The following is a 13,344-nucleotide window of genomic DNA, read 5'->3' on the forward strand; positions in this document are numbered from 1 at the left end:
AATACATTTACCCTTCATTAAGTGGAAGAGGATCATCACGAAAGTCTTCATCCTCATCATCTTCATGTTGAGGAGGCTGAGGAGGAGGAGAAAGAGGAAGAGAGGGGAGAGGAAGGGTTGTTCTTACTGTGTCGGGGGTGGCAGAGGCCGGAGAAAATCCATATACCACTGAACATGTACAGTTCAAACCCATCTTGTTCAAGGGTTAACTGTACTCACCAGTCAGCCCGAGCACCTTGCCCCTCTGCCATCTCTGCATGCACAGCGTCATTCCCGTCCTTCTTGTTCCTCTCTTGGTGGACATGACCAACAGCTGGGACCTCCTTCTGTGTCCTTCATGCCCACTCCCTTCCTCAGTCTTCTCTTTGCTCAGTTCCCTGAATTCGTCATGTGAAACTTCATTTTAAAAGTATTTTACCATGATCCTGGCTCTTCAGGGAACTTCAAAATGCTCCAAGTCTTTATTTAGTGATTGTGAATGAAGCCCTCATCTTCTAGTAAGAGGCTACCCAAGAGCCAAGTGGAACAGCAATATACACCTATCTCATTTGAGACAAGAGATGTCTTCCTCAAAGCTGCTTGTGTTTTCATTTAACTTGAATTTTAACTGCACGTATGGGTTTGCCGTTAAAATTCAAGTTAAAATTTTGATTCTTCATTTCTGTGAACATAAGACTTTAATAGGTGACTCTGTGCACACCATGCATCCATTTTTTTTCTTAAAATGAGACACATCTGTAGTACAGACTTGGATATTTACAGAATGCACATTAAGAAGACATCACAGTTAAATGTGGGCCATGAAGAGAATGTTAAAGTCTTAAAACTGTAGCCACATGAGACAGGGAGCCATACAAAACCAAAAATAGTAATTCTTTTTCCACGCCTGTCTATAAGGCATACAAAAACAAACAAGAAAAGGAAGGATGTAGCTAGGAGTTCCTCTGTAATGCTTCTTTAACGCACACACTCCACACTCTCTCTCTCTATGGCAAGCCAGATTCTGCCCAATGCAGGTGTTCAAATGTCAATTCCTCTTTAATATACACAAAGATGGCCTCAGATCATTGGGGTGAGCCAGGGTGACAATTGGGTGCTGCCTTAATGCCCATGCCTGCAAGAGTCTTGTAATCTACCTGTATGCATGAGTGCAGATAGGAGTGAAGCCTCTTGGGCTTCCAGTCTGCAGTGTCTCTGTCACGTGGAAACCTGATGGGTGCCACTGTAAGTGGAGCCAATTATGCACAGTGCTCACTAAACACAGACCATTTTAGCCTTCCTAACTGGCCACCAATAAAAAGATGCTGAAGTATCCTGAAGATCAAACAGAGATTTCCACGATGCCTCAATACAAAGTCCAGTCTGGGCCTCCGCGTGACAGGCCTTGTGCCTAGTGTTTTGCACAAGTCATCTCACCTACGTGATTTGCTTAAGGGGCACCTCTGTCTGGCTATCTTGTGTCATCTGCCCCAGTGTCACCCAAGTGCTCCTTGTTTAAATGTTCTGCCCAAGACTCACGCCAAAAAATCTCTAGTTAATCCCACCTATCTCCAGTGCGGCTTTTTCTCAGTACCTTTCCAGCAACAAACGTGACTGTTTATTCTGTGTGTCACAGCTGGTTTCTTGTCAGCCCTAAGCAGTTGGTTATTGTAGGGACAGGCGTATTTTATGCCTGACAAAAAGCTGTGACATGCGGAAAGCAGAACATTTCTTTTGCTATCAGGTTTGATATCAACCAGGCACATTTTCTCCACGTCTTCACCTTTCCGCCTAGAAGGCCAGATTTACTTCATGTCTCCAAGTCTCTGATTCCAGCGGTGTATGCAGCAGCTCTCTCTCACAGCCTCACCAGCGCTCCTCACATGATGGATTCTTCCCCAAATGTTTTCTTTTCTTCTTTTTTGAGACAGGGTCTCACTGTGTCACCCAGGCTGGAGTGCTGTGTGGTGCAATCCTGGCTCACATGGCAGCTACAGGCGCACACCACCATGCCTAGCTAATTTTTGTTTTATATATATATATATATATTTTTTTTTTTTTTTGGTTGGGGGGTGGGTAGAGATGGAGTTTTGCTATGTTGCCCACGCTATTCACTAACTCCTGGGCTTTAGAGATCCGCCTACCTCAGCCTCCCAAAGTGCTGGGATTACAGGCATGAGCCACCATACCCAGCCTTCAAATGTTTTCTCATGGAGATTCATGCCTCTTTCCTGCCTTTCTTCAACAGAAACAAGGAAGGCCAAACCTTAGAGATGAAGAATGAAAAGCTTGAGTGTGGACCTTGAGTATATTCTCAGCACACTCCATTAGTCACATCAGAAGAAAAAAACCTACAGGGTTTGGTCAGACATAATTCAATTAGACCCTTTGTTGGCGATATTTATTCAACTCACAGTCTAGCTACAATATTCATAGTCATCCTTTCTGCCTACTAGAAAGTCAAAGCAGAGAATACCTGAACATGAAGTAGACAGCGTGGACTCAAACCGCTTTGCGTCTGCGTTGCCCCTCTTGCTGCCTGGCCCATTTGTCAAGCACAGTTGTTTAGCAGCCCTTCTTTTATCCAAGCAGGTCGTGTTCCCTACATGGGCTCTGGTCAGGGCTCTGAGATGACCTGTGCAAAACACTAGGCACGACACCTGTCACGCGGAGGCCAGGACTGGGGTTTGTATTGAGGCATGGTGGAAATCTCTCTCTCATCTTCAGGATACTTCAGCGTCTTTTTATTAGTGGCTAACCAGGAAGGCTAAAATGATCTGTGTTTAGTGTGCACTGTGCATAACTGACCCCACTCACAGCGGCACCCATCAGGTTTCCATGTAACAGAGACGCTGCAGACTGGAAGCCCAGGAGGCTTCACTCCTATCTACACTCATGGATACAGGCAGATTAGGGAACTGTTGCAGACTGTCCCAGAGGTGTACTGCTGCCTTGAATTTTATCATGCATGCCACTCTCTACTTTTTGAATGCAAGTTTTCAATAATGTGTTTTAGTTTGCTGGGACTGTCACAACAAAAGACTACAGGTTGGGTGGTTTCAATAAAAGAATTTTATTTCTCACAGTTCTGGAGGCTGGAAGTCCAAGATCAAGGTGCCAGCAAAATAGGTTTCATTCTGATCCCTCTTCTAGCTTGCCAGTGGCCACCATGTTGCTGTGTGGTCACGTCACCTCTCCTGTATGTGTGCGCCAGGTAGGCAGAGAAACAGGGCAAGCTCTCTGATGTTTCTTATCAGGCCACTGAGCTGGTCATGAGGGCCCCCCTCTCATGACCTCATCTAGCTCTAATCACCTGCCAAAGGCCTCATCTCCAAAGACCATCATACTGGAGGTCAGAGGGTCAACATGAATTTGTGGGGATACATTCAGTCCATAATAATATAAAAGTTATTCAAGGCCCTAATAACATAACAAGCCAGAAGTTGGATAGCATATTCTGCTTAAGGCAATGGTGTCCCTTGAAGGCTATCTTTCTGCTTTTGGATAAAATGGACAGAAGGGCCAAAGTCAATACTCAAGTATTAGGGTTAGTGATGTTACAGAAAACATTAAGCACAAACAGATTAAGATTGAGAAGCAAGATTGTGAGCAATGTTCTCTCTCACCAAGCTGATGCGCCCATCATTGCTGAGAGCAGGGGCAGTGGTTAGGCTGGCTAGTTTGTAGTAGATTACTCCTGTTTAAAATGTGAGAATAATCATTCAACATGTTTTACATTCAAAACACATCTTTTGACCTAGAGACTCCTACATCTAAGATGTAAGGTGCTGGAATAATATATTGTTCAAGTACAAACGTCACATCAAAGAAATATCTAATGAACTCTACGCATCTCTGAATGTGTCTGTCAAATGTGAATATTTATACAGTCTTGCACCCATTAGGACTGGTTTTCCTTGGGGCCCTAAGCCGTGCTGTTTTGCAGGATGGGGGGTTCGTTGGAGCAGTGTTTATAATTTCAAACAGTTGGAAACGACTGAATGTCCACCAACAGGGGAATAACTGAACTATTATGGACATCTGTACAATAGAATATTACCTCATTTAAAAGAATGAGATAGGTCTATAGGCACTGACCTGAAAAAATGGGACATATTAAGTGAAATGTCATGAGAGATATATAAAATAAAAAACAAAACTTGTTGCAAACCAGTATGTAGAGCATAACCCCCAAAAAAACGGGAGCAGGTGTGTGTGGCTGACTGTACAAATCAAGGAAAATGTCCAAACTAAGGAAACAATACAGGCTAAATTGTTAAGAGTGATTAGTTACTTTAGGGAATCAGAAGGAAGAAAGGTAGATTAGCTCAGGAAGACCATAGTTTGAACAGGTTTTTTAAAGTATTGGACTTAACAAGTTTTAACTTTTTGTTTTCCATTATTTTTATATTAAGTGTAGAAAGTCCCATTATTTACTTTTGCATAAATAAATAATGCAAATCAGTGAGTGGGCTGTAGACTCCAAGTCACTCTTATATAGTGTCTCAAACTCATTTATTGGCTATGTGACTTCTAAGTAAGTTATTGATCTCTCTGAAACTCAACTGTTTTCACCCTACATATCAGGGAGAATTCCTACTCTCATACCATTATTAAACCAAAAAAATTAAAATGTGAAAGAAAAGCAATTCAAAAATAAAAACAGAAGAGCAGGCCAGGCGCCTGTAATCCCAGCACTTTGGGAGGCACCGGTGGGCAGATTGCCTAAAGTCAGAAGTTCGAGACCAGCCTAGTCAACATGGTGAAACCCTATCTCTACTAAAAATACAAACATTATCCAGGCATGGTGGTGCACGCCTGTAGTCCTAGCTACTCGGGAAGCTGAGGCAGGAGAACACCTCCACCAGGAGGTGGAGGCTGCAGTGGGCCAAGATCGCCCCACTGCGCTCCAGCCTGGGTGACAAAGCAAGACTCCGTCTAAACAAACAAACAAACAAAAACCAGAAGAGCACTGCAGGACTGTCAGGCTGTAGTGGTAGAATTTAAGTTTCTAAGCTAGAACAAAAATCAATTCCATTTAATTTTCACTTTAATACTACAGCTCCCAGTTTTTACTAAGAAGGTGTGCATCTTCTGTAAGAAAGGCTTTTGGCAGTACTCACAGACTGCCCTGGCTCCAGTTCAAATGCTTCACCAGGGACAAGCATAAGAGGATCTGGCTGCAGAGCCTCGACTCGTGAGCTGAAGGTTCGCTTCTTCCAACGCGGCCGACGCTGTTTTTCTTTCTACCATTTCCTGCTTCCAAAGGCAGAAACATCTACATGATGCATGGAGTTGATCTTTCCCCTTTCAGGCTGGGATATACAATTATATACAATTAGGCATTAGTGGGTTTTTCATTACAAGTAATTTTGGCCACCCCCAAAAATATCCAGGTGGGTAGCTGCTGACAGAACAAATGGTTCCACCTACTTCAACAATGGCTATCATATGATGATCCCTAAGCCATGATTTTAACTAGAGCGAACCTGAAACTAAAGGAGAATATATCATTAATAGTTGTGGACCAGTGAGCCATCCTGAACAGAACTGCCAATTCTACAGTTCAGGCTATTTCTCTAGCCATTTATCAACTGGTGTTATGTAGTTAAAATTAGTAAAATACTACATGTTACATTACATTCTTTTTCTCCCAGCTTTACGAAGGTGTAACCTACACCTGAAGTACACGTACCACCTCAATTAAGATAAAATTTCCATCACCCAAAAAGTTTCCTCTTAACCCACTGCAGTCAGTGCTCTTTCCTGAGCTCCTGCCAACCAACCTGCTTTTGGCTTATTTAGACTCCTATGTAAATAGAATTAAAGAGTCTTTTGTGTCTCTTGCTTTCACTTAGCATACTGTTTTGAAATTCATTCATGTTGTTTTGAGGATCAGTAGTTCATTCCTTCTTATTGCTGAGAAGTATTCCATAGTATGGATAGACTGCAATTTGTAACTACTGTAAGTAACACTGTGAACACTTGCATAAAAATCTTTGGCCATATGGGTAAACCTAGGAATAGAATGGCTAGATGGTAGGTGTATGTTTCAAGAGACTGCCAAGCTATTTTCTAAAGTCACAATGTAACATTTTACATTGTGACTCACCAGCAGTGCATGAAAAGTTCCACTTGCTCCAGTCTCAGCAATATTTGATTTATGGGTCTTAAATTTTAGCCATTTTAATGGGTATGCAGTTTATCATTGTGGATTTTATTTGCATTTCCCTGATGACTAATGACATTGAGGATCTTTTCAAGTGCTCACTGGCCATTCATATATCTTCTTTGGGGAAATGTTTGTTCAACTCTTGCACATTTTAAAAAAACGGTTGTTTTATTTTTATTATTAAGTTTTAAGAAATCTTCATGCATGCTGGATACAAGTCCTTTTGGCACGCATTATTTTTAAAGGGCATATTTCATTTTTAAAATGTTGTAAGGATCTGCTCACAACAGAGCTGTGAAGGATCAGATGGAAGTCTGTGTATTCACAAATCTTGCAAGTTAGACACTACTGCCCCAATTCAAGGTTGTAATATGGTTGGGTTTTCTCCTAGTAGTAGATTCAGCAAAAGATCCATAAACATAATTCTTATTTCACTATCTTTGTTAGCTATATCTTTTTTTGTAGACAGAATCTCACTGTGTCACCCAGGCTGGAGGGCAGTGGCACAATCTCGGCTCACTGCAACATCCACCTCCCGGTTCAAGAGATTTTCCTGACTCAGTCTCCCAAGTAGCTGGGACTGCAGGCTCACACCACCATGCCTTGCTAATTTTTATATTTTTAGTAGAAATGGCATTTTGTCATGTTGGTCAGGCTGATCTCGAACTATTGGCCTCAAGTGATCTGCCCACCTCAGTCTCCCAAAGTGCCAGGATTACAGGCATGAGCTGCAGCATGCCCGGTCTTTGTTAGCTATTTCTACTGGGACTCTAAAGTATTACATTTTATCATATTTCTTATTACTTCAATAGTACCTGGGAACTTCTCTCAAACATTAGACCCAGCTTTTTTTCAGAGATGGTACCTACTGGAGAATTCTAGATTGAAGTAAGAAAGGAAATTGGGATATAAAATAAGGAGGATTGGCTGAAGCTTAGCTTCAGGAAAAAAAAGGCCTAATATCTCCCTATAAGAGAGAAACTAGTATCTCAATTAAGTATTTAAAACCATGATTTTATAACTGACTGATTACAGTAACACGTATGGCCTATGGCAAAAATAAGCTTCTCATTGTTTCCTAATGTTCATACTGCATTGATACCAATACTTGTCCATTTTAACTCTTACAGCAGAACAGATCTTCGTTGCATGTACTCCATCTTAGAGTATCACAGAGTAAAATATACCTGTGCACCCTCACATATTTTGAATCCTTGTATTACAGAATTTTCTTTCACTTTAAACTGATCTCAGAAGCTATAATTGTTGGACCATAATTGATTCTTAAACGTTTTCTAAAAATATCGTTATTTTAGTGTTTCTCAATGATGAATACATGTCAAATGTAGAAAATCAAAGCTAAACCCCTCAGTTATCTCAAACTCACGCAACATGAACTCTCATCAATTATCTTGTTTTATCAATAAAGAAAGAAATGGAATCTTGCTATGCAGGAGTAATCCGCTCCAATGTGATGCTCTGATGTCTGAGGAACATATCTGCCTTTCAGAACAGATCCTGCACTCTGCCAGTGCATTTCTCTGGCACTCCACAGGGCTTTTACCCAACAATGCAGCTTCACACAGACACATTCGCATATGGCACAAGCTGGTCTAATGCAGGGAAAGGGTGGTCTCTACCCACACAGCCAGACAGTGCTTTCTACTTTATTAAACATTAAAGCCCGAATAGATGTTCCCCGTGGAGGAAGACTAAAGGACACCAGGGGAGGAGAAAGGGACACTTGGGAAGAGAATCACACCACAGAGACCAATCTTCACAAAAAGGGTCCAATATTGATTTCTAGCGAGGAGCAGGGCATGGTCAGCTCAAACTTGGTGATAACGTCAGGATGAAGGACCCCAAGCTTCCCAACACTTTGACCCCTGGCAAAGATCTCTGCACATCGCCCGGGGAAGAAAGCAGGCCCTGAAAAAGACAAAGTGAAAGAAAAATCAATGTTTCTTCTGGCAAAATGTCAATAGACATTTAACACTAAAAGCCCACTAGTCTACTTTAAAAATAACTATTCTTTAAACCACTGGCTATGAAAAGAGAACGCTTCCTCATACTTTCTAGTATTTAAAAGAAGAATTTGCTATCAAGAAACTCTTGCAAGGAAAAAATCAGGGGCAAATATGAAAATAAGGGTCCTGTATTTTTAGTAACAGGGGCCCGAGCAGGAATGATGAAATCATGGAGGCTGCTGAAGGCCCACAGTCAGAAGTCCTAGGGGACCTCTGCCTGCACTTGGAACCAGTCCTAAAAAGGACAAAAGGCAAAATATGAAACATAAAACTGATGAACTTGCATGGGAAGAACCTGTTTTCAAACAGGTTTTTCCATAGCAACGCTCACTGGATAAGACATCGACACTGAATTCATTTGCTCTGTACAAAGTCACTCTTTCTCACCTTATTACATAAAGAAACCGGAGCCACAGTATCACAGGCCCGCTACCGGGGGAACCACACCTCTGATGACAGGCCATGCTACCAAAGGCAACCCACATTCCCATCTGAAAACAGCTTTCTAGGCAGTTTTGGAGCATCTACTGTAAAACCACAGCAAAGGTCAGCCCAACACAAGTCTGGGTTGATGCCTCGTTTACTTCAAGACAGGCAGAAAGTTCTCCCTTCATCAGTGCCAATGCACTGATACAGCTTACCAAGACAGTAACAATTCTTGAGGTTTACAGAGCTAAAAATGAACATATAGGCCCACTCCATATTCATGAAATTACCAGTGCCACAGGAATCTATCAATGCACTGTACTCTCCTGAGGTTTACAAATATGCCGACTCATTGCTCTCACCACCAACTTGAAAACAGATCAGGCCTGCAGCTCCTGACCGATTCAACAGAAACATTTACTGGCACACACTATAAATACCCATGCAGAGCTGGGCCACAGTGTCCAGCCTGCCACTTCAGAGCGAGTGCATTATTGATGAAAGTGTAAACTGCTGAGTCTCTACTAATGGTTCCAAGGTCAGCATGCTTAAGAGATACAGAATCAGGTTGGAGGGGAGGGGAACCCGCTACCATCAAGTTAGTACCATAGAGACAAAGGCAATTACATATATTTCTTGACCAGCAGAGAAGGATTTTGTTTATATTTCTGGGGAAAGAGCTGGAAAACATTCTAAACTGTCAACTTAAGTAAACCCAAAGCAACAGAGGTGAAATACTAAGGTGGCCTCTTTTCACATCTCTCCAAACTAAACAATTCTGCCTCACTGTCTTTTAAAGCAAGAATTTCAGTGACTGCATTTAACTATCTGGCTCTGTGCACTAATCCACACTTGGGGTGAGGGATAGGGAGGGAAACCAAATAAAACAATGCAGAAACCAAACCCAACTAATAACATAGAGTCTCAGTTTCATATGAATATTACTAAATCTGATAAAGATGGTACATTTTAATTCTATTAAAATAAATATCTAACTTAAAAGACAAAACTCTCCACCCCTCGACTCCCCAAAGGAAAAGAAAAATCTTCAAATGACATGTAAGTGAAGATTACATAAGGTGTTAATGGTAAGCAATATAATCAAGAACTGCAGAACTGGAAGGACTGCTGGGGACTATTTATCCCAGCACCCCAGCACCCCTTTACAGAGCTAGACTTGAATACAACCACACTAACTAAAAAAAGACATCAGCTTGCTGTGGTTTTTTCCAACTTTTATCTTATTAATAGATTCAAGGGGTACGTGTTCAGGTTTGTTACCTGGGTATATTGTGTGATGCTGATGTTTGACACCAGCCTATTTTTAAGGGACACTCAGAAAGACAATGTTCAAGATCTTCCCTGGTAACTTTACTGTGTTTAAGAATCCTCATTGTACCAAAATCCATCCTTTCATCTATCTTCAATTCCAATTTGATTGGTTTCATTTTTACTGAAGCATAAAACCAAACTATTTTAGAATCTAAGCCAGATGTGCTAGTTCTAACAATGTTAGCAAAATAAAGCCTAAGAGATAAGAGCTTAGAATTTTTTACTTCATAAAACGACTTCTCGAATCAGCACTTTTTTTTAGCAAAATTCAGTTATATTCTTCTTCAGCTGCCAGCTCTACCTCTCTCCAGAAGTTTGGATCAAACTTTGCTTTAGCTCATTAACCAGTTAGGTACTTGATCAGACAAAAATATTTTTGTCACTAAATATAATTTTCCCTCTTTCCAAAGAAAAGCAAAAAAGAACTAAAATTCACATTATGCTTTATTTAAAACATATCCAAGTATATGAGTATTCTACATAACATAAACATCAAAAGCTCTCACCTGGGCCCATAGACCCATCCAGGCCACTGCAGCATCTCAAACCACTCTGGAGTCAGAAGGCCTTCACAGTGGTCCAATGGAGCTGATAGCACATACAGGAGCCTGCTGCCCTCTTGTCCAATACTAATCATCCTCCCCTACCAACTCACACGTAAAAATGAAGCCTGCTGCCCTAGCATCCAACACAAATTATCCTTCCCTACCAACCCTCATGTAAAAATGAAGCCCAGTGATAAGATTTCTGTATAAACTCGACTTTGCTGAAAACTGCACGCTTTATATCTGACCTTGTGAAAAATGATAAAATGGCAAGTTAAAATTGTTATCACAGGTTAAACACGTGTGATTTTCTTATCGACTCCTCTTTTCAGCAAGGTTGAGGTTCTGTCCTCCTTATACACAAATTAAGAGGTATGCACACAAAAGGTCCTTCAAGTAGTCTATTGGTACAACAGAGAGAATCTAAAAAATGTGCCACTTGATGAGATATTACATGTAAACTAGAAATACTGAAGGAAAATATAATGTTACTAAAACACAAACATTTCTTAGTGCTTTTGAAAACCTTTAAGGTTCAAACCAAACTTTGCAGGCAGAAGTGAATTGCTTCAAAGGACAGAAGAGAGAATAACTACTTCACTAAGAAAACAAGGGAGATATGGCCGACTTGGGCAACAATTAGGCCCTAGAGTTCAAAGATGAGAGCATCTCCACTGCTGGCAGAAAGCGGGTAGTTCACAATAACTCCGGTAGATTAATGTGATCATAGCGCTCTAGCTAGGACTAATGCATCTTAAAGCAGAGTATTTCCAGAAATAAAAACAGTCACATCTAAATGGAACAAAATATGAGTCTAGGCTGGTGAAAAATCAGACCTGGGTGGTAACCTTATAGCATCAACAAACAAAAACATATTTTTAGAGAAAGAGCAGCATGCTGTGTCTAGAAATATGAAGTTGCTAATTCAAAGAAAATCACATTGCTTTGTGAAATGTGAATTCTAAAATTCAAATTCTATAAAGTACATTAGTTTTCTCTTACTGATGTTTCGAGATGCGTAGTACTACAATTTTCAATGTGAGCCCAAAATGTTCCCAGCAAAAAGCCTCCCAAGCCCACTTTTCTACCTACTTCCTTATACTGGTTAAACTCTCTGCTTTGCTGCTATCTATCACAGTAAACGGCTTCCAGCATAAAACAGATGTGGGGGAAATAGTGCTCTCTGTTGAAATACATGTGAAAGTCTGGACAAAAGAAACATCAGGTAAGCACAAATAAGAATTAAATTTCCAAAACTTAGTGGGGTGTTAGTAAGTCCCTTAATTAAAGCCTTTGTAGCATCTCCTAGAGGTCTGTAATTGTCTCTGTGCTCAAACGGCAGGACCACTCTGAGGACCTCGGGGGTAATTCCTGGGCCTGTAATCCAGCACAGCACCCAGTCTTTAGCACATTTTCTGGCTAATTGACCATCAAAGAGTTTGTAAGCTCCCTCTCTTGCTCATTGCTAAACACTTTTCACAGTTTCTTTTTGCCTCATTTTTTTTTTTAAGAGTAGTATTATAGACCCAAAGTTTGGGTAAGCTTTACACATAGAGTCATTCCTATAATTTTAGGGAGCATCGGAAGTAGAAGCTTAAGGTGGTAACTGAGCAGACCCCCTAATCTAAAAACATTAGAAGGCGTTATCAAGCACCTTCTTAATCAGAGTCTTAATTCCTGATCTTAATCCCCCTGCCACTGGCTATATTCAACTCATTCATTTGGTATTTTATTTGGCCCATCTGTAAAAAGTCATCTACTCATACAATTTTTCCCTTTTTTTTACAGTACTAATACATGATGTGAGGCTTGAACCCACATATTGTACTGCTTGCAATCTGGTACTTAACCACCCAAAATTTCTGCAATAAAGAGATAAGAACAAAATATAAAGGGGGGGCAGGGAACACTGGAAAAGGAATGTCCATATGTCACATATATGGCAAACAACAGAAACTATCATCATGAGTTTTAACTACATATAAGTCTCCAACTTCAGGGATGAAATAAAAAAATACAAAATTATATAGATATTGTAAGCCACTGGGCCAACTGAATATACTGTAAATATGTTCTAAGTGACTAATTATGTACTATGGAGTGAAGGGAGGAATAATCATTTCACAGGCTGATTTGGGGGTTGGCATCTACCCAAGCCCTTCTCCTCCCAGAAAAGGGAAACAAACATCTCCAGTGTTCCATTCTGGGGTGAAACTGACAGGGTGGGTGACGTGGCAAAGTGTGGAATGAGACTGGAACCATAATATCCTACAGAGGAGGAACTTCCTCCTGGTTTCCCACTAGTTTTCTGAGAATGCAGTAACAGGAATTGTAGGACTCTGCTGCCAGCCCATCAACATCACCTTCCTTTTCTAAACAATGTTGATTTAAAGGAAGAGACAGCATATAGAGACTATAAAACAAAACACACACTTATCCCACGTGAGCATGGTGTCATTCCTAAGGGTGGCTGTTCTCAAAGTTTTTGAACCAGCAGTATTTTGAAGGCACCAATGGATTTACACAAGGGAAGAGAACTCAAGGGAGAAAACAGTACAATGTAGGTAAGACATTAGCTTATAAAAGGAAAGAAAAAGGTTTAGGTATATGAGGAGGAAAAAAATCACTATCGAGATATAAACACAAAAACATTTTTTCAGATCCTAGGACACTCAGTTGGGAGAAAATGTCTCTGCAAAGACAATTTAATTTGTAGGTGGAGACTGAATAATTTCCAACTGGTAACATAAAACACCCATTTTCCCCTGATGTATACAATTCTTCACCTTGCATTTGAAGTGAAATATTTATGGTAGCTAAAGTCTGTAAAGAGAAGGGACCTAATCCCTTGAGTTTAATGGCC

The 13,344-nt window shown here is 40.7% G+C and overlaps 1 protein-coding gene across 2 annotated transcripts in view; it reads right to left on the reverse strand.

Moving 5' to 3' along the window:
• Positions 1 to 7,802: 7,802 nt before the first annotated feature.
• Positions 7,803 to 13,344, reverse strand: part of FARSB (phenylalanyl-tRNA synthetase subunit beta) — an 81,357-nt gene continuing 75,815 nt past the window's right edge. For both annotated transcript variants that reach the window (XM_005574427.4, XM_005574426.4), the window contains one exon: positions 7,803 to 8,080. In XM_005574427.4, coding sequence (XP_005574484.3) covers positions 7,929 to 8,080 — 152 coding nt within the window. In that variant the 3' untranslated portion in view covers positions 7,803 to 7,928. The remainder of the gene's footprint in view (positions 8,081 to 13,344) is intronic.

The sequence above is a fragment of the Macaca fascicularis genome, chromosome 12 (genome assembly GCF_037993035.2).
Source record: "Macaca fascicularis isolate 582-1 chromosome 12, T2T-MFA8v1.1".
Lineage (NCBI taxonomy): Eukaryota > Metazoa > Chordata > Mammalia > Primates > Cercopithecidae > Macaca > Macaca fascicularis.